Source organism: Argopecten irradians, chromosome 6 (genome assembly GCF_041381155.1).
Source record: "Argopecten irradians isolate NY chromosome 6, Ai_NY, whole genome shotgun sequence".
NCBI classification, from domain to species: Eukaryota; Metazoa; Mollusca; class Bivalvia; order Pectinida; family Pectinidae; genus Argopecten; species Argopecten irradians.
In genome coordinates, this window is record NC_091139.1 from 28,245,364 (window position 1) to 28,267,102 (window position 21,739).

General features: G+C 36.3%; 3 protein-coding genes across 3 annotated transcripts; all 3 read right to left on the reverse strand.

Moving 5' to 3' along the window:
* Nucleotides 1-354: 354 nt before the first annotated feature.
* LOC138326428 (dentin sialophosphoprotein-like) lies at nucleotides 355-3,585 on the reverse strand. The gene has a single exon (XM_069272537.1). It carries the CDS (start codon nucleotides 3,583-3,585, stop codon nucleotides 355-357), a length of 3,231 nt encoding a protein of 1,076 aa, XP_069128638.1.
* Nucleotides 3,586-3,710: 125 nt separating this feature from the next.
* Nucleotides 3,711-7,997, reverse strand: LOC138326429 (dentin sialophosphoprotein-like). Its single transcript, XM_069272538.1, has one exon. It carries the CDS (start codon nucleotides 7,995-7,997, stop codon nucleotides 3,711-3,713), a length of 4,287 nt encoding a protein of 1,428 aa, XP_069128639.1.
* A 173-nt stretch (nucleotides 7,998-8,170) lies between these two features.
* On the reverse strand, nucleotides 8,171-21,192 carry LOC138326430 (enolase-phosphatase E1-like). The gene is made up of 10 exons (XM_069272539.1): nucleotides 21,136-21,192; nucleotides 20,596-20,679; nucleotides 15,868-15,916; nucleotides 15,521-15,573; nucleotides 14,412-14,486; nucleotides 13,929-13,997; nucleotides 13,095-13,220; nucleotides 12,300-12,386; nucleotides 9,115-11,903; nucleotides 8,171-8,957 (listed from the first exon to the last, which is right to left on the reverse strand). Exons 1-10 carry the CDS (start codon nucleotides 21,190-21,192, stop codon nucleotides 8,171-8,173), a joined length of 4,176 nt encoding a protein of 1,391 aa, XP_069128640.1.
* Between the last annotated feature and the right edge of the window lie 547 nt (nucleotides 21,193-21,739).

Genomic DNA, 21,739 nt, shown 5'->3' on the forward strand with positions numbered 1-21,739 from the left:
ATCTCTCCTTCAACTTTGATATCTACTGCTTCTTGATTCGAAAGAATTTCTGATGAGGATGCGGCGACACCCACTCCCAAGGGTGGTATTGTTTCCATACTTGCTTCTACAGAAGATTCGTTCCTGTCTGTTTTGTCGCTTTCGGCATTATCATCAATATCGCCTTTGTCGGATTGCCCATCGGTTGATTTGACAGTTTCTACCTCTGTTGATGATTCTTCTCTCTCCTTGCAAACATCAGTTTCAATCTCCAAAGACCCTGTCACTTCAGATTGAGGCAGGTCTATTTCTCCATCTACTTTGATATTCACTGATTCCTCACTTGACTGAAATTCCGTTGAGGACGCTGCGACATCATCTTCCAAGGCGGAAAGTTATTTCTATATTTCCATTGAAGGAGGATTTTGCGTCTTTCTCCTCCTTATCTTCTGGTACGGCGTTCATGTCTGTTGTTTCAATTGAGTCTTTCTTCTTTGTATCATCGTTCTCGGTGTTATCCTCTTTAGAATCGTTGGAAGTTTCTATATCTGTTGCTTCATTAGATGTTGCCACATTTTTGCTCTCTTCCTGTTCCTGTCCAGAAACAGTTTCGACAACTATTTCTTGTTCGTTCTGATTTTCGATTTCCAAATTCGCGCTCACTTCAGTTTGAGGCATGTCAATATCTCCATTTACTTTGATATCAACTGAAACCTCATTTGATTGAGATTCTGCTGCAGATGCTGCAACACCATCTTCCAACGTTGTCGTCATTTCTACATTTGCATCTATGGAGGATTTTGAATCTGTCTCCTCCTTATCTTCTGGTGCGTGGCTAATATCTGTTGTTTCAATTGAGTCTGCCTTCTTTATATCATCGCTCTCAATGTTATCCTCTTTAGAATCGTTGGTAGTTACGATATCTGTTGCTTCATTAGATGTCGCCACATTTTTGCTCTCTTCCTGTTCCTGTCCAAGAACAGTTTCGACAACTATTTCTTGTTCGTTCTGATTTTCGATCTCCAAAGTTCCTGTCACTTCAGTATGGGGCAGTTCGATCTCTCCTTCAACTTTAATATCTACTTCTTCTTGATTAGAAAGAAGTTCTGCTGAGGTTGCTGCGACACCCATCCCCAAGGACGGTATATTTGCCATACTTGCTTCTACAGAAGATTTTGCGTCTGTCTCTTCCTTATCTAATGATTCGTTGCTTGTGTCTGTTGTTTCTGTTGAGTCATTCTTGTCGGTGTTATCTATTATGGTATTATCGTTGATATCGTCATTCTCGGATTGATCATCATTTGATTTGGCAGTTTCTACCTCTGTTTGGGGATTCTTCTCTTTCCTTGCTTCATCAGTTTCGATCTCCAAAGTTCCTGTCACGTCAGTATGAGGCAGTTCGATCTCTCCTTCAACTTTAATATCTACTGCTTCTTGATTCGAAAGAAGTTCTGATGAGGATGCGGCGACACCCACTCCCAAGGGTGGTATTGTTTCCATACTTGCTTCTACAGAATATTTTGCGTCTGTCTCTTCGTTATCTAATGATTCGTTGCTTATGTCTGTTGTTTCTGTTGAGTCATTCTTGTCGGTGTTATCTATTATGGTACTATCGTTGATATCGTCATTTTCGGATTGATCATCATTTGATTTGGCAGTTTCTACCTCTGTTTGGGATTCTTCTCTTTCCTTGCTATCATCAGTTTCGATCTCCAAAGTTCCTGTCACGTTAGTATGAGGCAGTTCGACCTCTTCTTCAACTTTAATATCTACTGCTTCTTGATTCGAAAGAAGTTCTGCTGAGGATGTTGGGACATCCACTCCTAAAGATGGTATTGTTTCCATACTTGCTTCTACAGAAGAGTCATTCCTATCTGTTTTGTCGCTTTCGGCATTATCATCAATATCGTCTTTGTCGGATTGTCCATCGGTTGATTTGACAGTTTCTACCTCTGTTGATGATTCTTCTCTCTCGTTAGAATCGTTGGTAGTTTCGATATCTGTTGCTTCATCAGATGTTGCCACATTTTTGCTCTCTTCCTGTTCCTGTCCAGAAACAGTTTCGACAACTATTTCTTGTTCGTTCTGATTTGCGATTTCCAAATTCGCGCTCACTTCAGTTTGAGGCATGTCAATCTCTCCATCTACTTTCATATCAACTGAAACCTCATTTGACTGAGATTCTGCTGCAGATGCTGCGACACCATCTTCCAACGTTGTCGTCATTTCTACATTTGCATCTATGGAGAATTTTGAATTTGTCTCCTCCATATCTTCTGGTGCGTGGCTAATATCTGTTGTTTCAATTGAGTCTGTCTTCTTTGTATCATCGCTCTCGGTGTTATCCTCTTTGGAATCGTTGGTAGTTTCGATATTTGTTGCTTCATCAGATGTTGCCACATTTTTGCTCTCTTCCTGTTCCTGTTCAGTGACAGTTTCGACAACTATTTCTCGTTCGTTCTGATTTTCAATCTCCAAAGTTCCTGTCACTTCAGTATGGGGCATTTCGATCTCTCCTTCAACTTTAATATCTGCTTCTTCTTTATTAGAAAGAAGTTCTGCTGATGTTGCTACGACACCCACCCCCAAGGATGGTATATTTGCCATACTTGCTTCTACAGAATATTTTGCGTCTGTCTCTTCCTTATCTAATGATCCGTTGCTTGTGTCTGTTGTTTCTGTTGAGTCATTCTTGTCTGTGTTATCTATTTTGGTATCATCATGCATATCGTCTTTCTCGGATTGTTCATCAGTTGATTTGGCAGTTTCTACCTCTGTTGGGGAATTTTCTCTTTCCTTGCAAACATCAGTTTCGATCTCCAAACTTCCTGTCACGTCAGTATGAGGCAGTTCGATCTCTCCTTTATCTTTGATATCTACTGCTTCTTGATTCAAAAGAAGTTCTGATGAGGATGCGACGATACCCACTCCCAAGGGTGGTATTGTTTCCATACTTGCTTCTACAGAAGATTCATTCCTGTCTGTTTTGTCGTTTTCGGCATTATCATCAATATCGCCTTTGTCGGATTGCCCATCGGTTGATTTGACAGTTTCTACCTCTGTTGATGATTCTTCTCTCTCCTTGCAAACATCAGTTTCAATCTCCAAAGACCCTGTCACTTCAGATTGAGGCAGGTCTATTTCTCCAACTACTTTGATATTCACTGATTCCTCACTTGACTGAAATTCCGTTGAGGACGCTGCGACATCATCTTCCAAGGCGGAAGTGATTTCTACATTTCCATTTAAGGAGGATTTTGCGTCTTTCTCCTCCTTATCTTCTGGTACAACGTTAATGTCTGTTGTTTCAATTGAGTCTTTCTTCTTTGTATCATCGCTCTCGGTGTTACCCTCTTTAGAATCGTTGGAAGTTACGATATCTGTTGCTTCATCAGATGTTGCCACATTTTTGCTCTCTTCCTGTTCCTGTCCAGAAACAGTTTCGACAACTATTTCTTGTTCGTTCTGATTTCCGATTTCCAAATTCGCGCTCACTTCAGTTTGAGGCATGTCAATATCTCCATTTACTTTGATATCAACTGAAACCTCATTTGATTGAGATTCTGCTGCAGATGCTGCAACACCATCTTCCAACGTTGTCGTCATTTCTACATTTGCATCTATGGAGGATTTTGAATCTGTCTCCTCCTTATCTTCTGGTGCGTGGCTTAATATCTGTTGTTTCAATTGAGTCTGCCTTCTTTATATCATCGCTCTCAATGTTATCCTCTTTAGAATCGTGAATCGTTGGTAGTTACGATATCTGTTGCTTCATTAGATGTCGCCACATTTTTGCTCTCTTCCTGTTCCTGTCCAAGAACAGTTTCGACAACTAGTTCTTGTTCGTTTTGATTTTCGATCTCCAAAGTTCCTGTCACTTCAGTATGGGGCAGTTCGATCTCTCCTTCAACTTTAATATCTACTTCTTCTTGATTAGAAAGAAGTTCTGCTGAGGTTGCTGCGACACCCATCCCCAAGGACGGTATATTTGCCATACTTGCTACTACAGAATATTTTGCGTCTGTCTCTTCGTTATCTAATGATTCGTTGCCTATGTCTGTTGTTTCTGTTGAGTCATTCTTGTCGGTGTTATCTATTATGGTATTATCGTTGATATCGTCATTTTCGGATTGATCATCATTTGATTTGGCAGTTTCTACCTCTGTTTGGGATTCTTCTCTTTCCTTGCTAACATCAGTTTCGATCTCCAAAGTTCCTGTCACGTTAGTATGAGGTAGTTCGACCTCTCCTTCAACTTTAATATCTACTGCTTCTTGATTCGAAAGAAGTTCTGCTGAGGATGCGGGGACATCCACTCCCAAAGATGGTATTGTTTCCATACTTGCTTCTACAGAAGAGTCATTCCTGTCTGTTTTGTCGCTTTCGGCATTATCATCAATATCGTCTTTGTCGGATTGCCCATCGGTTGATTTGACAGTTTCTATCTCTGTTGATGATTCTCCTCTCTCGTTAGAATCGTTGGTAGTTTCGATATCTGTTGCTTCATCAGATGTTGCCACATTTATGCTATCTTGCTGATGCTGTCCAGAAAGAGTTTCGACACATATGTCTTGTTTGTTCTGATTTTCGATTTCCAAATTCGCGCTCACTTCAGTTTGAGGTATGTCAATCTCTCCATCTACTTTGATATCAACTGAAACCTCATTTGACTGAGATTCTGCTGCATATGCTGCGACACCATCTTCCAACGTTGTCGTCATTTCTACATTTGCATCTATGGAGAATTTTGAATCTGTCTCCTCCTTATCTTCTGGTGCGTGGCTAATATCTGTTGCTTCAATTGAGTCTTTCTTCTTTGTATCATCGCTCTCGGTGTTATCCTCTTTAGAATCGTTGGTAGTTTCGATATCTGTTGCTTCATCAGATGTTGCCACATTTTTGCTCTCTTCCTGTTCCTGTTCAGTGACAGTTTCGACAACTATTTCTCGTTCGTTCTGATTTTCAATCTCCAAAGTTCCTGTCACTTCAGTATGGGGCATTTCGATCTCTCCTTCAACTTTAATATCTGCTTCTTCTTTATTAGAAAGAAGTTCTGCTGATGTTGCTACGACACCCACCCCCACGGATGGTATATTTGCCATACTTGCTTCTACAGAATATTTTGCGTCTGTCTCTTCCTTATCTAATGATCCGTTGCTTGTGTCTGTTGTTTCTGTTGAGTCATTCTTGTCTGTGTTATCTATTTTGGTATCATCATGCATATCGTCTTTCTCGGATTGTTCATCAGTTGATTTGGCAGTTTCTACCTCTGTTGGGGAATTTTCTCTTTCCTTGCAAACATCAGTTTCGATCTCCAAACTTCCTGTCACGTCAGTATGAGGCAGTTCGACCTCTCCTTCAACTTTAATATCTACTGCTTCTTGATTCGAAAGAAGTTCTGCTGAGGATGCGACGATACCCACTCCCAGGGGTGGTATTGTTTCCATACTTGCTTGTACAGAAGATTCGTTCCTGTCTGTTTTGTCGCTTGCGGCATTATCATCAATATCGCCTTTGTCGGATTGCCCATCGGTTGATTTGACAGTTTCTACCTCTGTTGATGATTCTTCTCTTTCCTTGCAAACATCAGTTTCAATCTCCAAAGACCCTGTCACTTCAGATTGAGGCAGGTCTATTTCTCCATCTACTTTGATATTCACTGATTCCTCACTTGACTGAAATTCCGTTGAGGACGCTGTGACATCATCTTCCAAGGCGGAAGTGATTTCTACATTTCCATTTAAGGAGGATTTTGCGTCTTTCTCCTCCTTATCTTCTGGTACAACGTTAATGTCTGTTGTTTCAATTGAGTCTTTTTTCTTTGTATCATCGCTCTCGGTGTTATCCTCTTTAGAATCGTTGGAAGTTTCGATATCTGTTGCTTCATTAGATGTTGCCACATTTTTGCTCTCTTCCTGTTCCTGTCCAGAAACAGTTTCGACAACTATTTCTCGTTCGTTCTGATTTCCGATTTCCAAATTCGCGCTCACGTCAGTTTGAGGCATGTCAATATCTCCATTTACTTTGATATCAACTGAAACCTCATTTGATTGAGATTCTGCTGCAGATGCTGCAACACCATCTTCCAACGTTGTCGTCATTTCTACATTTGCATCTATGGAGGATTTTGAATCTGTCTCCTCCTTATCTTCTGGTGCGTGGCTAATATCTGTTGTTTCAATTGAGTCTGCCTTCTTTATATCATCGCTCTCAATGTTATCCTCTTTAGAATCGTTGGTAGTTACGATATCTGTTGCTTCATTAGATGTCGCCACATTTTTGCTCTCTTCCTGTTCCTGTCCAAGAACAGTTTCGACAACTAGTTCTTGTTCGTTTTGATTTTCGATCTCCAAAGTTCCTGTCACTTCAGTATGGGGCAGTTCGATCTCTCCTTCAACTTTAATATCTACTTCTTCTTGATTAGAAAGAAGTTCTGCTGAGGTTGCTGCGACACCCATCCCCAAGGACGGTATATTTGCCATACTTGCTACTACAGAATATTTTGCGTCTGTCTCTTCGTTATCTAATGATTCGTTGCCTATGTCTGTTGTTTCTGTTGAGTCATTCTTGTCGGTGTTATCTATTATGGTATTATCGTTGATATCGTCATTTTCGGATTGATCATCATTTGATTTGGCAGTTTCTACCTCTGTTTGGGATTCTTCTCTTTCCTTGCTAACATCAGTTTCGATCTCCAAAGTTCCTGTCACGTTAGTATGAGGTAGTTCGACCTCTCCTTCAACTTTAATATCTACTGCTTCTTGATTCGAAAGAAGTTCTGCTGAGGATGCGGGGACATCCACTCCCAAAGATGGTATTGTTTCCATACTTGCTTCTACAGAAGAGTCATTCCTGTCTGTTTTGTCGCTTTCGGCATTATCATCAATATCGTCTTTGTCGGATTGCCCATCGGTTGATTTGACAGTTTCTATCTCTGTTGATGATTCTCCTCTCTCGTTAGAATCGTTGGTAGTTTCGATATCTGTTGCTTCATCAGATGTTGCCACATTTATGCTATCTTGCTGATGCTGTCCAGAAAGAGTTTCGACACATATGTCTTGTTTGTTCTGATTTTCGATTTCCAAATTCGCGCTCACTTCAGTTTGAGGTATGTCAATCTCTCCATCTACTTTGATATCAACTGAAACCTCATTTGACTGAGATTCTGCTGCAGATGCAGCGACACCATCTTCCAACGTTGTCGTCATTTCTACATTTGCATCTATGGAGGATTTTGAATCTGTCTCCTCCTTATCTTCTGGTGCGTGGCTAATATCTGTTGTTTCAATTGAGTCTGTCTTCTTTGTATCATCGCTCTCGGTGTTATCCTCTTTGGAATCGTTGGTAGTTTCGATATTTGTTGCTTCATCAGATGTTGCCACATTTTTGCTCTCTTCCTGTTCCTGTTCAGTGACAGTTTCGACAACTATTTCTCGTTCGTTCTGATTTTCAATCTCCAAAGTTCCTGTCACTTCAGTATGGGGCATTTCGATCTCTCCTTCAACTTTAATATCTGCTTCTTCTTTATTAGAAAGAAGTTCTGCTGATGTTGCTACGACACCCACCCCCAAGGATGGTATATTTGCCATACTTGCTTCTACAGAATATTTTGCGTCTGTCTCTTCCTTATCTAATGATCCGTTGCTTGTGTCTGTTGTTTCTGTTGAGTCATTCTTGTCTGTGTTATCTATTTTGGTATCATCATGCATATCGTCTTTCTCGGATTGTTCATCAGTTGATTTGGCAGTTTCTACCTCTGTTGGGGAATTTTCTCTTTCCTTGCAAACATCAGTTTCGATCTCCAAACTTCCTGTCACGTCAGTATGAGGCAGTTCGATCTCTCCTTTATCTTTGATATCTACTGCTTCTTGATTCAAAAGAAGTTCTGATGAGGATGCGACGACACCCACTCCCAAGGGTGGTATTGTTTCCATACTTGCTTCTACAGAAGATTCATTCCTGTCTGTTTTGTCGCTTTCGGCATTATCATTCAATATCGCCTTTGTCGGATTGCCCATCGGTTGATTTGACAGTTTCTACCTCTGTTGATGATTCTTCTCTCTCCTTGCAAACATCAGTTTCAATCTCCAAAGACCCTGTCACTTCAGATTGAGGCAGGTCTATTTCTCCATCTACTTTGATATTCACTGATTCCTCACTTGACTGAAATTCCGTTGAGGACGCTGTGACATCATCTTCCAAGGCGGAAGTGATTTCTACATTTCCATTTAAGGAGGATTTTAATCTGTCTCCTCCTTATCTTCTGTTGCGTGGCTAATATCTGTTGTTTCAATTGAGTCTGTCTTCTTTGTATCATCGCTCTCGGTGTTATCCTCTCGTTAGAATCGTTGGTAGTTTCGATATCTGTTGCTTCATCAGATGTTGCCACATTTTTGCTCTCTTCCTGTTCCTGTCCAGAAACAGTTTCGACAACTATTTCTTGTTCGTTCTGATTTGCGATTTCCAAATTCGCGCTCACTTCAGTTTGAGGCATGTCAATCTCTCCATCTACTTTCATATCAACTGAAACCTCATTTGACTGAGATTCTGCTGCAGATGCTGCGACACCATCTTCCAACGTTGTCGTCATTTCTACATTTGCATCTATGGAGAATTTTGAATTTGTCTCCTCCATATCTTCTGGTGCGTGGCTAATATCTGTTGTTTCAATTGAGTCTGTCTTCTTTATATCATCGCTCTCGGTGTTATCCTCTTTAGAATCGTTGGTAGTTTCGATATCTGTTGCTTCATTAGATGTCGCCACATCTTTGCTCTCTTCCTGTTCCTGTCCAAGAACAGTTTCGACAACTATTTCTTGTTCGTTTTGATTTTCGATCTCCAAAGTTCCTGTCACTTCAGTATGGGGCAGTTCGATCTCTCCTTCAACTTTAATATCTACTTCTTCTTGATTAGAAAGAAGTTCTGCTGAGGTTGCTGCGACACCCACCCCAAGGACGGTATATTTGCCATACTTGCTTCTACAGAATATTTTGCGTCTGTCTCTTCGTTATCTAATGATTCGTTGCTTATGTCTGTTGTTTCTGTTGAGTCATTCTTGTCGGTGTTATCTATTATGGTATTATCGTTGATATCGTCATTTTCGGATTGATCATCATTTGATTTGGCAGTTTCTACCTCTGTTTGGGATTTTTTCTTTCCTTGCTATCATCAGTTTCGATCTCCAAAGTTCCTGTCACGTTAGTATGAGGCAGTTCGACCTCTCCTTCAACTTTAATATCTACTGCTTCTTGATTCGAAAGAAGTTCTGCTGAGGATGCGGGGACATCCACTCCTAAAGATGGTATTGTTTCCATACTTGCTTCTACAGAAGAGTCATTCCTGTCTGTTTTGTCGCTTTCGGCATTATCATCAATATCGTCTTTGTCGGATTGCCCATCGGTTGATTTGACAGTTTCTACTTCTGTTGATGATTTTTCTCTCTCCTTGCAAACATCAATTTCAATCTCCAAAGACCCTGTCACTTCAGATTGAGGCAGGTCTATTTCTCCATCTACTTTGATATTCACTGATTCCTCACTTGACTGAGATTCCGTTGAGGACGCTGCGACATCATCTTCCAGGGTGGAAGTAATCTCTACATTTCCATTTAAGGAGGATTTTGCGTCTTTCTCCTCCTTATCTTCTGGTACGGCGTTAATGTATGTTATTTCAATTGAGTCTTTCTTGTTTGTATCATCGCTCTCGGTGTTATCCTCTTTAGAATCGTTGGTAGTTTCGATATCTGTTGCTTCATCAGATGTTGCCACATTTATGCTATCTTGCTGATGCTGTCCAGAAAGAGTTTCGACACATATGTCTTGTTTGTTCTGATTTTCGATTTCCAAATTCGCGCTCACTTCAGTTTGAGGTATGTCAATCTCTCCATCTACTTTGATATCAACTGAAACCTCATTTGACTGAGATTCTGCTGCATATGCTGCGACACCATCTTCCAACGTTGTCGTCATTTCTACATTTGCATCTATGGAGAATTTTGAATTTGTCTCCTCCATATCTTCTGGTGCGTGGCTAATATCTGTTGTTTCAATTGAGTCTGTCTTCTTTGTATCATCGCTCTCGGTGTTATCCTCTTTAGAATCGTTGGTAGTTTCGATATCTGTTGCTTCATCAGATGTTGCCACATTTTTGCTCTCTTCCTGTTCCTGTCCAGAAACAGTTTCGACAATTTCTTGTTCGTTCTGATTTTCTATCTCCAATGTTCCTGTCACTTCAGTATGGGGCATTTCGATCTCTCCTTCAACTTTAATATCTGCTTCTTCTTTATTAGAAAGAAGTTCTGCTGATGTTGCTACGACACCCACCCCCACGGATGGTATATTTGCCATACTTGCTTCTACAGAATATTTTGCGTCTGTCTCTTCCTTATCTAATGATCCGTTGCTTGTGTCTGTTGTTTCTGTTGAGTCATTCTTGTCTGTGTTATCTATTTTGGTATCATCATGCATATCGTCATTTTCGGATTCATCATCATTTGATTTGGCAGTTTCTACCTCTGTTGGGGATTCTTCTCTTTCCTTTCTCACATTAGTTTGGTCGATCTCCGACGTTCCTGTGACGTCAGTATGAGGCAGTTCGATCTCTCCTTCATTTTTGATATTTACTGCTTCTTGATTCGAAAGAAGATACGCTGCATCACTAATGTCTGATTTTTCGTATAATTCGTCTATCTTTGTATTGTCGCCTTCGCAGGTATTTACAATATCGCCGTGTTCAAAGGACGCTGATTTGATAGTGCCTCTTTCACGTAAGGTATCTTCTGTTTCCTGGCTTGAAATAGGGGATATATTAACTGTGTTTATATCTTTTGTATCTTCAACACGTATCTCGTTAATATCTTCTGACGTTGCATCATCTTTTCCCGTCTGTGTTAATGCTACGGTTTCCGTTTCGATGACAGGAACATCAGTCGTTGTTTCCGTTACCGAATGTTCACTTTTAGCGACAGAGGCAACCAGTAATACAGTTGGATCATGTAAACTGTATGTAGAGGCGGTCTCGTCTTTGTGTCCATCCGATCTGCCACTTTCTGTTGCCACTGACAACGAAGCACCGTTTACCAAAGTTTGTTCCATTGCACATTGATTTGAATTATCATTTTTATCTTTGTTCGCATAATCATTTTGTTCCTTTGATGAGGACTTCGCTGCATTATTGTTCTCGAAATGTTCCACCTCTTTTCCTATCGTTGATTCCATATTCGATTCAGGTACAATCATGATCGATGGTTGGTCAGCCAACCTGGTTTGTGAAATATCATCCATCTGGTTTTTGTAGTCGTTCAGATCTTCAGAACTACCATTTTCCTTTGACTTTTTCATTTTTGATGACGAATCAGCAGATTTCTTCACAGCACGTGTTTCACCTCTAGCCTCTGAGACAACGATTAGACAAGGGGCGTTGGTAATATCTTCATTCAATACGATAGCATTGTTTTCTTCCTCCATTGTATCGTTCGTACCTTCGTCAGCACCCTTCTGTGTATGAACAATTGCATGTACTTCTTTGTTAGTAACTGAGTCTTTAGACTTTCTTGCAGTTGCTACCTCGCTTGGAGCCGATGCGACCACTATCAATGCAGGACCATTTATATCTGATTTTTCTTGTGTGAAACCAATACTTGATTTTGTTGATATTGCATCAATGTTGTTTTCACTTAGGTAGTCGATAGTCGTGTTGTCTCTGATATCCTCTTCACGAGCTGGGGTCACGCGTATTAACCCAGGGGTGTATGCTCTGTCATCATGATTTTCAACACCATTTGAGTGTCTGTTGTTCGATGACCTTTTTGCCATTGCCACCATCTCAGTATTGGAATTTTTGTTTTCCTCATTGTCATATGGTACAACTTTCAGCCTCTTTTGTACTTTTTGTAGAAATATACAGGAGGTAAGTCCGCTCAAAAACTGGATAGATGAAACAAAATAGAAGCTTCAAAATTGCTTGTTACGTTTTTTTGAGCTACGTACATGTACATAATAAATTGATAAACTAGGAATAATTGACAAAAAATCTTCCAGACGCCATCATTAATTTGCAAAAAAATATTACGGTGTGACAGGCTCTAAAAGATGATAATCCCTAAAACATTAATGGTTATCGTGAAAAACTTGTAGGAGAACAAGGAAAATAGTTCCAGTCAAGAGCCTTAACTAGGAATCGAATTTGGGTCTCCAATACGTTAACTCAGCGTCTCTACTAGAGGAGAATGCTACGCTAACTGCTATATACAAGCCACATCGACCTGCCTATTTCTCTATCAATCTTTAAACCGACTTTGGTGTCGAAGGTAAGAAACTTACCTCTATCACAGCGATCACTATGAGGACAGAAACCCAGATAGGAATATTGTCATTCAACCAGTTCTGCATTTGAGTCAAACAGTCCGCCTTAAAGTAATGAACATGATTTTTATTATCACAAACATATACAAAATACATCACGTGTTAATGTTTAATTAAGTCTGATTGTTTTCTTGTTTTCTTTGTTTTCATACTAAGGCTGAATTTCTGATTGACCGATTCTTCTTTCACACCTCGATAAAATAAATCGAGTGTGGCGCAAAAACCCGATGTTATCGTGACATCACAATAATGACACTGACGTTTCGTATTGATTCGGAAAAATAATCCATTGCGAAATCACTGGAATTGTACATTCAAACTATTATATTTTATCAAATGAGTAAAAATAATTAACAATTGATGTCATATTTTCTTTTAATTTCATCGTGTTATGGAAAAAATACGCGAATTCACTCTGTTGTTTCATATTCTTATGAAATAAAAAAAAACATCAATTATTAAATAGGAATCATACCAATGATTCAAAAAATATTCGGAAAAAAACCAACAACAAAACATAACAGATATTTGTTCAATCAGTTAACTTTGCGGATTTAGCCATAGAGACATTGTGCGATTCGACCTAAAATATAGATAAATTAAATTGATAGCACAATAACAACACATTCAAACATAAAACGAATAAGAACAAATATGGATTACAATGATATAAAACCAGTTACGTCTTCCATTTCTGCACAGTTTATATAGTGCATGTATATTGCATGTATTAGAGTATTATGATACACTCACCGTGAACAGATTATCGATTGTTTTTTCGATGATGCCAGTGACGTCATACACTACAAAACAACTCGAAGGATAAAATTCCACTTCCGTTCCATATTCTGTGTAGTTTTCTATGCCACAACACTCAAGCTGTAACATTGAAACACATTTTACAAAAATAAAAACAAAAAAACAAACAAACAAAAACAAAAACAAAAAACTTCACCACTTAATAACAACGGTAGCGTTACCAACAAAATATAAACGAACAGTATTGTTGATATACATATATACTGATTAATATGATTACTGCCGGAGGTATTACTCTAAACCTAATGCAGTGTTCTAATTAAAAACACATGGCTACACACTGCAGACAAATTATCGAAATAAACTTGGAAAAATTCATCAAGTTGTTCTCACGGTATCCACACAGCATTGTAAACACATGGCTACACACTGCAGACAAATTATCGAAATAAACTTGGAAAAATTCATTAAGTTATTCTCTTAGTGCAAATTTGGAAACAAAATGGTTATTAATGAAAGTGCAGTACTGTATTACCGGTTATTTTTGCGAGTCAAAATATTCGAGATTTGGGCCATATAAAAAACATTTCAGCAAATCAAACTTCGGTTTTGCAACACAAATATATCAAATTCACATATTTCAAATAATATTTCGGATCAAATTTCCACAACTTCAGTGGTGACTAAAAAATTCGCAAAATATTCGCAAAAAGAACCGGTTGTATTTTATTGTATTTTCGTTATTATTCATTTTGCGAAAACGCCCCAAACAGTAAATTGCGAAATTTTATAACCGTGAAATTTAACAACTATACATAAGGGTCTTACCTCTGTCTGAATCTTATACTGAGTGTCTGTGTTTAGTCCGTCCCAGGAGCTCACAATGACGCTTGGTAACTGTATAATGCAGGAAAAGAAACTCATCGCAACGCGTATAAAATGTTTCATAGAAAATAAGCTGATTTACAGATTGAAATACATTTCTTACAACTTTTCGATCATACTTTTCTAAATATTCCGTTGATAAATCTAGAAAAAGAACGAAATGCAAGAACTTTTCACTACATTTGGCTCGAACATATATTTTATAAATTGTTCTTGCCACATGAATATTATTGCTCGCATTTACCATTGGAAACATTTAATTCGATTAAAATTAGATAAGATGATAAAACGCACAGGGGACTGCCACAATATACGAGGGGTGTCCTATTACCACAATATTATGTTGATTATACAACTCCCTCGTATATTGCGACAGTCCCCTATGATAAAATGTATAAATACGAATCAGCTTTTTATGTAAATCACCTGTGACTTCTCTGCATAAATAAAAAATACAAGTCCTAGCTCCAGGAAAATCAGGGTCAGCATAAACCCGACATACTGAAACAGAGGTTAAAGGTTAGTACCAAGGGATCCCAAAACCGACCAATCAAAAACGATTATATAAAGAGTGAAGAGCTAAGTCCAGGTTAATGCTGGTTTAGACGAAAGACTTTTTATTATCTTTGTGCACAATTTAAACAACAATTTATGCGACAATAAAACTTTGTTGACAAACAATATCAAACCATTTATGGAAAAAAATATTAGCTTCACTGCTCACATATACAAATTTTGTTTATTATAACAAGAGGGCATAATTTTCCTTTTATGTCTATTAAGAATAAGTATTCCCATAAGTATTCCCTCAGAGCAATATATTATCAACGTATGGAATATATATCACATGTAAACACAAAAATACAATAATAGCGTTGCAATTATAGGGTTATTTAGGTAAAGTTTAAACATCAGAATTACATGTCAAAATAAGATAGATTAAAATATCAACTAATCACGCTGTAGTCTGCGATCATTATGAGAAGAATAACACAGGAAGAGGCTTAGAAGAATGACCAAAAAGCCGAGCGCATTCACTAGAGTGGTTTATCACACAAAGTATAATGTAAGACAATGCGGGTAAGAAACATATTATAAGTTAAAAGTATAACACCAATGAGGATGACGCTTACCAACCATGCATTTGTTATATCAATCAGGGAATAAGTAAACAATTGTATTAACGGATGTGTTAAATGAGTTAAATACTATAAAGAAAAATAATGCAGAATTATACATCATAATTAGTGGCTTATGTAACGAGATGCATGGAAATGAATCAAAGTTTACAACAAATATCAAATACTCTAGTTCAAATAAATAGCAATAAGTATTGAGACATGATATGTATGTATGATTTATTTAATCATGAGTGCCGAGAATGAAACATTTCTGATAATTCAGTTATTTTAGACTCAGGGTATGATCATCATGATACCAAACCTGCTTCCATGTTTATATTTTCCTTTACAAGTAAATCTGGTTTAGTGAAGATACTTTTTCGAAAATTAATCCAATTATATCATTTTACTCACTGTTTTTAAGACGCATAGTCCCCTGCAGAATCCGGCAGCACAGCCTATACCTCCTAATGTGAAAGAAAATTACTATTTTGTCACAGCGATGTTAGCATTAGGTTCCTTTTGTAAAACGCATTTTGATCTATCAGAGTTACTTCCCTTCGTTTCACTCCGACAGTATTGAAAAAGTGAATCAAAGGGGAAATAACTCAAAATACACAAGAATTATGCGATTTCCAGTTAGAAAAAAAAAGTTCTTTTTTCGTTTATAGAACTGCTCTTCAGATAATTACTATTGCATTCTTACAGCAGTAATACAACTGAAGCCTCTACATCTAAGAGTTATCTTGCTCTGGACTTACCAATGATAAGGATCACAAACCCTAGACAAAAACTGGTCAGCGTGACCACCTACAATAAATAAAGTTGGGTAGTAACAGAATATCGTGTATGTGTTATGCAGGTTAACATAGTAAAAGATAGAATAATCAGATCATGGATTATTTAATCTCTGCTCTCAGTCTGATTTACCTGTTTACCATCCAGGGATGTAAAGTGACATGGGATATTTTTACAATGGGTTAAATAAGCAGATTTAAAAAAATACAAAATGAAAATAAATTCATTATGAATATTAAGTTTTAGTGTTCCATAAAGTTCACTCCTTCTGTCAAAATCATATGGGTCTTTAAGTTAGTTGTAATATGATATAGAAGTAATGACATTTATTCATGTTTTCAGTCCATAATCAATTGCTAATAATTAAAAGTATAACATATTTGATAAATAATGGTCAATAATATACAATATGTCTGGCCATAACTGCATTCGGTTTGATGATGATGTTTACAGGATTTAGATACTTTGATATATTTGTGTTGATTATGTAATATCTAATCTTGCTGGCGTGTCTATGAATGTTGATAATAAAGATCTTATGACAAAGAAAATTATGATGATGATCTAAGTGGTGGTAGTAATGTGGCTTGTGCAGTTGATGCTGTAAAATGTTTAATGATATTTCTTGTTGCGAAGTATGATATAATTGTTATATCAGTTGTTGCTGATAATTAATATCATTGATAGTTATGACATTATCAGAATAATGTTAATTACTTAATCCTTGATTCATATGCTTGTTATTTTAAGACCATTGACAGTTATTTAATTTATAATGTTTTTTATTACTGAATAATATCAAAATAGGAAGGGATTCTAAAGGGATAAGAAGGGGTAGATGACGTAACGTGATTTACAGAACAGGATGCGAACCTCTGGCACACCGTAAAAAGTTGTAATCTTTCATTATTGCACTTAGGGAATTCCGTGAATTAGGGTACTGACATTATTACCTTTGTAAATAGTGAGCATATCATAACTATTGTAAATATAACATACTACGTATAAACCATATAATTGTTTTATGCCGTTGCTACATGTATAAATTCCAGAAATGTGAAGAATGCATTCAATTGATGTTTTTATTTCTACATAAAAATGTTAAAATATTAACACTAACAGATAAAAAACAGAAATGGAATAAATAAAGTTAAAACTTCCATTGATTTATAAATCTCTAAAAACACATTGTTTTGTGTTTTGAATGGCTAAAGTGTTGTTGCTATGAAGCAAAATTGGTTGCTATGGTGTAACTATGGCTGTAATATGATCACGTGTTATGGAATGTGACATTTTCTTTAATTATTCCTTATACACAATACAAAATATATCTTTCTCTCTTAATATACAGATTGGGAAATTCGCGAAATAACTAAATTAGCTATTTTTAGCATAACTACCATATACCGTTTGCCAGGCTTGTTGCTAGGCAACAACATTACAGAATCCATTGAAACTGTGTTTTTTATAAATCTCACATATTGATGAAACTATGGAATTAAAATAAAGAGAAACTATGTTGGGGCCAAAATTGGCCCTTATTGCACCTACTCCTTTGTCCTAACGTTAAATATACAGCTTATTTGATTTGTTTGTTTCAAGAAAACTTCAATTCATTTCTCTGATAAAATCACTTTAAAAACATAAACATTAAATTATCTTTTATATCCCACATAATTTTATGTTAGTTGTTATTTCCTGCCTGTTAGTTATCATTATAAGTTGTATATATGTTTACGTATACTGACCACAATGGTGTTAAAATACTCATAATATGGCATGCAATCCTGACAGCAGCTACCATATCGTGTTAGTAGTGGTTCAAATTGTGATGAGGCAATGTTCTATTTGGTCTGATTTTGACAGTTTATATTTCCATTGACTATTATGTATTAATTTGCAGAAAATAAACAAAGATTTACATTAAACAAGCCAACAGTAACATAAATGTTGGCTTCAATACACTTAGAATCCTTGTGTCTGCAATCTTTTTAGTTATATCTACCCTTCGAATGAATGAAATCTTATAATGTAAAGAATGTTACTTATGGCTTTGTTTACTTGTCTGGCTTAAGTAGTTTGGTTATTGTTTTGCTTGTAAAGAGCATTCTCATTGGCTTGAAATTAAAAATGGCGCCGCCGTTTGTAACATGACTTCTGATTTGGTTGAGAGGGAAAACAAACTTGAAATTCAGTGTTTTAGTGTTTCTAACTGTTTCGCGTATAGTTAAACTTAATTTATTATCACATGCATATACGAAGTGTAAGCATTCGGTGAATTCGTTGAAAGGTTAAATGCAAAATTGTTCGAAAGTAGTTATTTTGCTAAAGTAACAATAAGTGACGACATTCACTTATATTGCAGAAGAAAATACAGAATCGAGTGTTTAATTGTGTGAAATTTGCTGCCGAGTAAATTTGAGGAAATGAATGTAAACATTGGTAAATTCTGTATTAACAGTCTGAGCTGTGAAACATAGCACCAATACAAATATATGCTTTGTATCTGTAGTCAATACTGCATTTTAAACATCTATTATATATTAAAAATGGACCTTTGTTCAGGTCCATATGGTGTCATACTGTAGAATAGATAATGACCGATGGCATTATTTAATATTCTACCAGGGCGATATAACACCATATGAACCAATACAAAGGTCATTACGTTTTATATAAGATATATAGTGTATTTGACAAATGTCAAAACATTCAGAAAAAAAACCCGTTGGTCATAGAACGACGCCCTGAAAAACTCAATGGTTGGGCAATGAGGGTCACATAGAAATATTGAATATTTTTCTATCAGTGTTTTCTAAACATGGAAACAACGAGTGAATATGCTTTATATCGAACTGCACGTGACCATGGATTAGCAAATGAGATTAATGCAAAATCAGAGCATATCTAATATAGCAACATATTGGACGATTTTATTTGCTCTCTTAAAGTTTTATTTCAAAAAAGTAAAATTTCAATTTACCTCCCTCCATTTTTTCTTGATCTCATTAAAGTTTATAATATGACACGATCTACGGCGGTTATACTAGAAAAAATACTCGTCCATTCTGTGACAGTACGATGTCCTCGTATTTTGTACCGTCGCCATGTTGTAACCCTAATCCGCTTTCCCCTTGTGATACCATATTGCTGTCATATCATTCGTAAGATAATATGCTTGATAGCTTGATAATAATTTGTTCAAACGTAATAGTTATATAATACTTTTTATGTCCGTTTCCAGCAAACGTAGGTTGGACTCTGGACACCACACAAACTTTATTTTTTCATTTGAACATTGTTGACATTTTCAATATCAAGTCACTGTAGCTAACTTTTTGACATTTGTTTATTATTTCATTCTCAGCTTATTTATGACCTAATGATACAAAATAATATATATAAAAATACAAATACAATATGGTTTTGTTAAACAATAGAACCCCATCCTACACCATCAATTAAACCATAATAACTTGAAATGGACTCTGACTCGACCTCAACATTACATCAAGCCATATAACAACAGGACTCGATTTCGCAAAAGAAGCGTGCAGAATTAAATCAGATTATGTGGCACATCCTTATAGGACCCTATCTGTTAATAGGACGTTAAACTAATAAAACCCGAAAACCCAGCTCATGTGAAAGTCTTCAGTTTATAACATGATTGTCATCTTCTAAATGACGAAAATCTACGTGCTACTGAATACGTAGCAATGCAACCGAAATGTAGCATTGACCATCTGAATAAATGTATGCCCCATCCACGCTTGAGTTTGGTAAATACAAATTGGTAATTTTGTTGTAAAATTCTGTTTAAATTAAATGTAATTCTGTTGATTATATCCATTCCAATTTACTGTGTAGTGTTCATACAACTTCAGTATTGAAATAAGAATCGTAGGTCTGACACGATGAAATATCATTAATTGAAAAGATGGGCACAGCGGCGTTAAGGCAAATGAATTTTCTCGATTTCAAATACTTGAACATCGTTTGCAAATTTCATTTTTTTCTGTACCATAACATTGATATTGATCCATTAAGAATTCTAATAAAAAGATAGAAAAAACATCAGCATAGGATTTTTCACTACGTGGGTCGTTTTGTTAGCTACGTAACAAATCGAGCATCCACATCACATTGTACAAAGGGAGACAATTCGCGTGTAGAGACACATTTATATTTTAGAGACAATACATTTCTAAATTAGATTTAGCTATGGTGAAAAAAACAAAATACTTGTTTAATTTTTAATAGAGTGACCATTAAAGATGTTACGATTTTGTTATATTTTCAAGGATGATGTTGAGCACTCATGAAAGATAATTAGAGGTCATGACCTCAATATGTCTGGCAACATATGAGATGGTTCAATTGCATTACCTTAATTTTTATTTCAAACGATGATGTTAAAGTTACGATAGACAGGAAAGGAAGTTTAGTACGAATATAAACCTATTTATTTTATATTTTGGTTAGCAAATTGATGTAGACCATTTAATTCGTGTCATGTAATCTAACGCTATGAAATAAACAGGTTTTTTTTTTACTGCAATTAGTTTTAAAATATTACAGGAGACGTTTCAATATACATGTTTTTATTATTTCTGAATTATATAACAAATTAGAAAGATTTGTTTATTTGTTTTTAATGCAAATGTAATGAACAAGTTTGTAATACTTACATGTGTACCAGAAATAAATTCGTTGGCATTTGGAATGGTTGCTAGGGTCCATGACACAAATCCAACTAGCGCTATACCCAGACACTGTGAAGATGTATGAACATATCGCTATGATTAGGAGTAGACCACGATCTAATTCATACATATTCGTGTATATTGACACATCACAAAGACAAAGGCAAAAAATGAGACATCAAAATATTCCGTCTTTACCATGAATGAACGATTGACTGGATTATCACAACTATCTTAAACGCGTTTCAAAAATAAGACTATGGATGTAATTATACATTTCATGATAGCACTTCATCTAGTACGCGTATCAAATTAACACAAATTGAAAATAAGATGAATCTGAAATAACAAAATGATTTAAGAACATTATCAAGGAATACTAGCTTACAATAAAATAGACAGCAACACTTCAATCCATATTTCAACCGTATAATTTCTTAATATTTCATATGTATTCACATATAACTATTTATAAAACTAACTTACAAATTGTATGTAACATAAAGAAAATGTTTGTCATCTTACCAAAAACAGGAAGTTGAAGAACAGAAAAAGAAACTGTCTCGATGAACACTTATCCATGGTAGGGCAGGATTAATTCCTTGTGATTCAAAAATCTAAACTTATTTCATTTCACATAACTGATTTCAAATACATCTCCATATTGAAATGCACATCCCCGTTTGATGTCAAAGATGTATGTTTCTCTCGCAAGTTGACATTTTGCGTGTGTGTGGCTATGGGGATAGTAGTATATACCATTGTTTTAATAGATAAACTAAATATCGTGGCCAGGTACCGAAGGTTCTGACCTATAATTGGTAGGATAATAAACTTATGAATTGAAGGATTAAATAGTTTGGTATATTTAAATGACGGTATCCATTGACGATCAGAGTTAGTCATGCTCATTCTATGTTTACATAGTTAAAATACTAGGGATGTAGGTCAATACACAGATTTTTTTAAATCATAAAGTATCATTCTGTTGTTTCAAATACTTACTTATGAATCATATTGTATATGTAATACATGATGTATATTAAGTTTACATATGCATATCATATCATACTGAAATTATTATTATATTCCACATCATGAAAATATATTTGACAGTGAATAATATAGA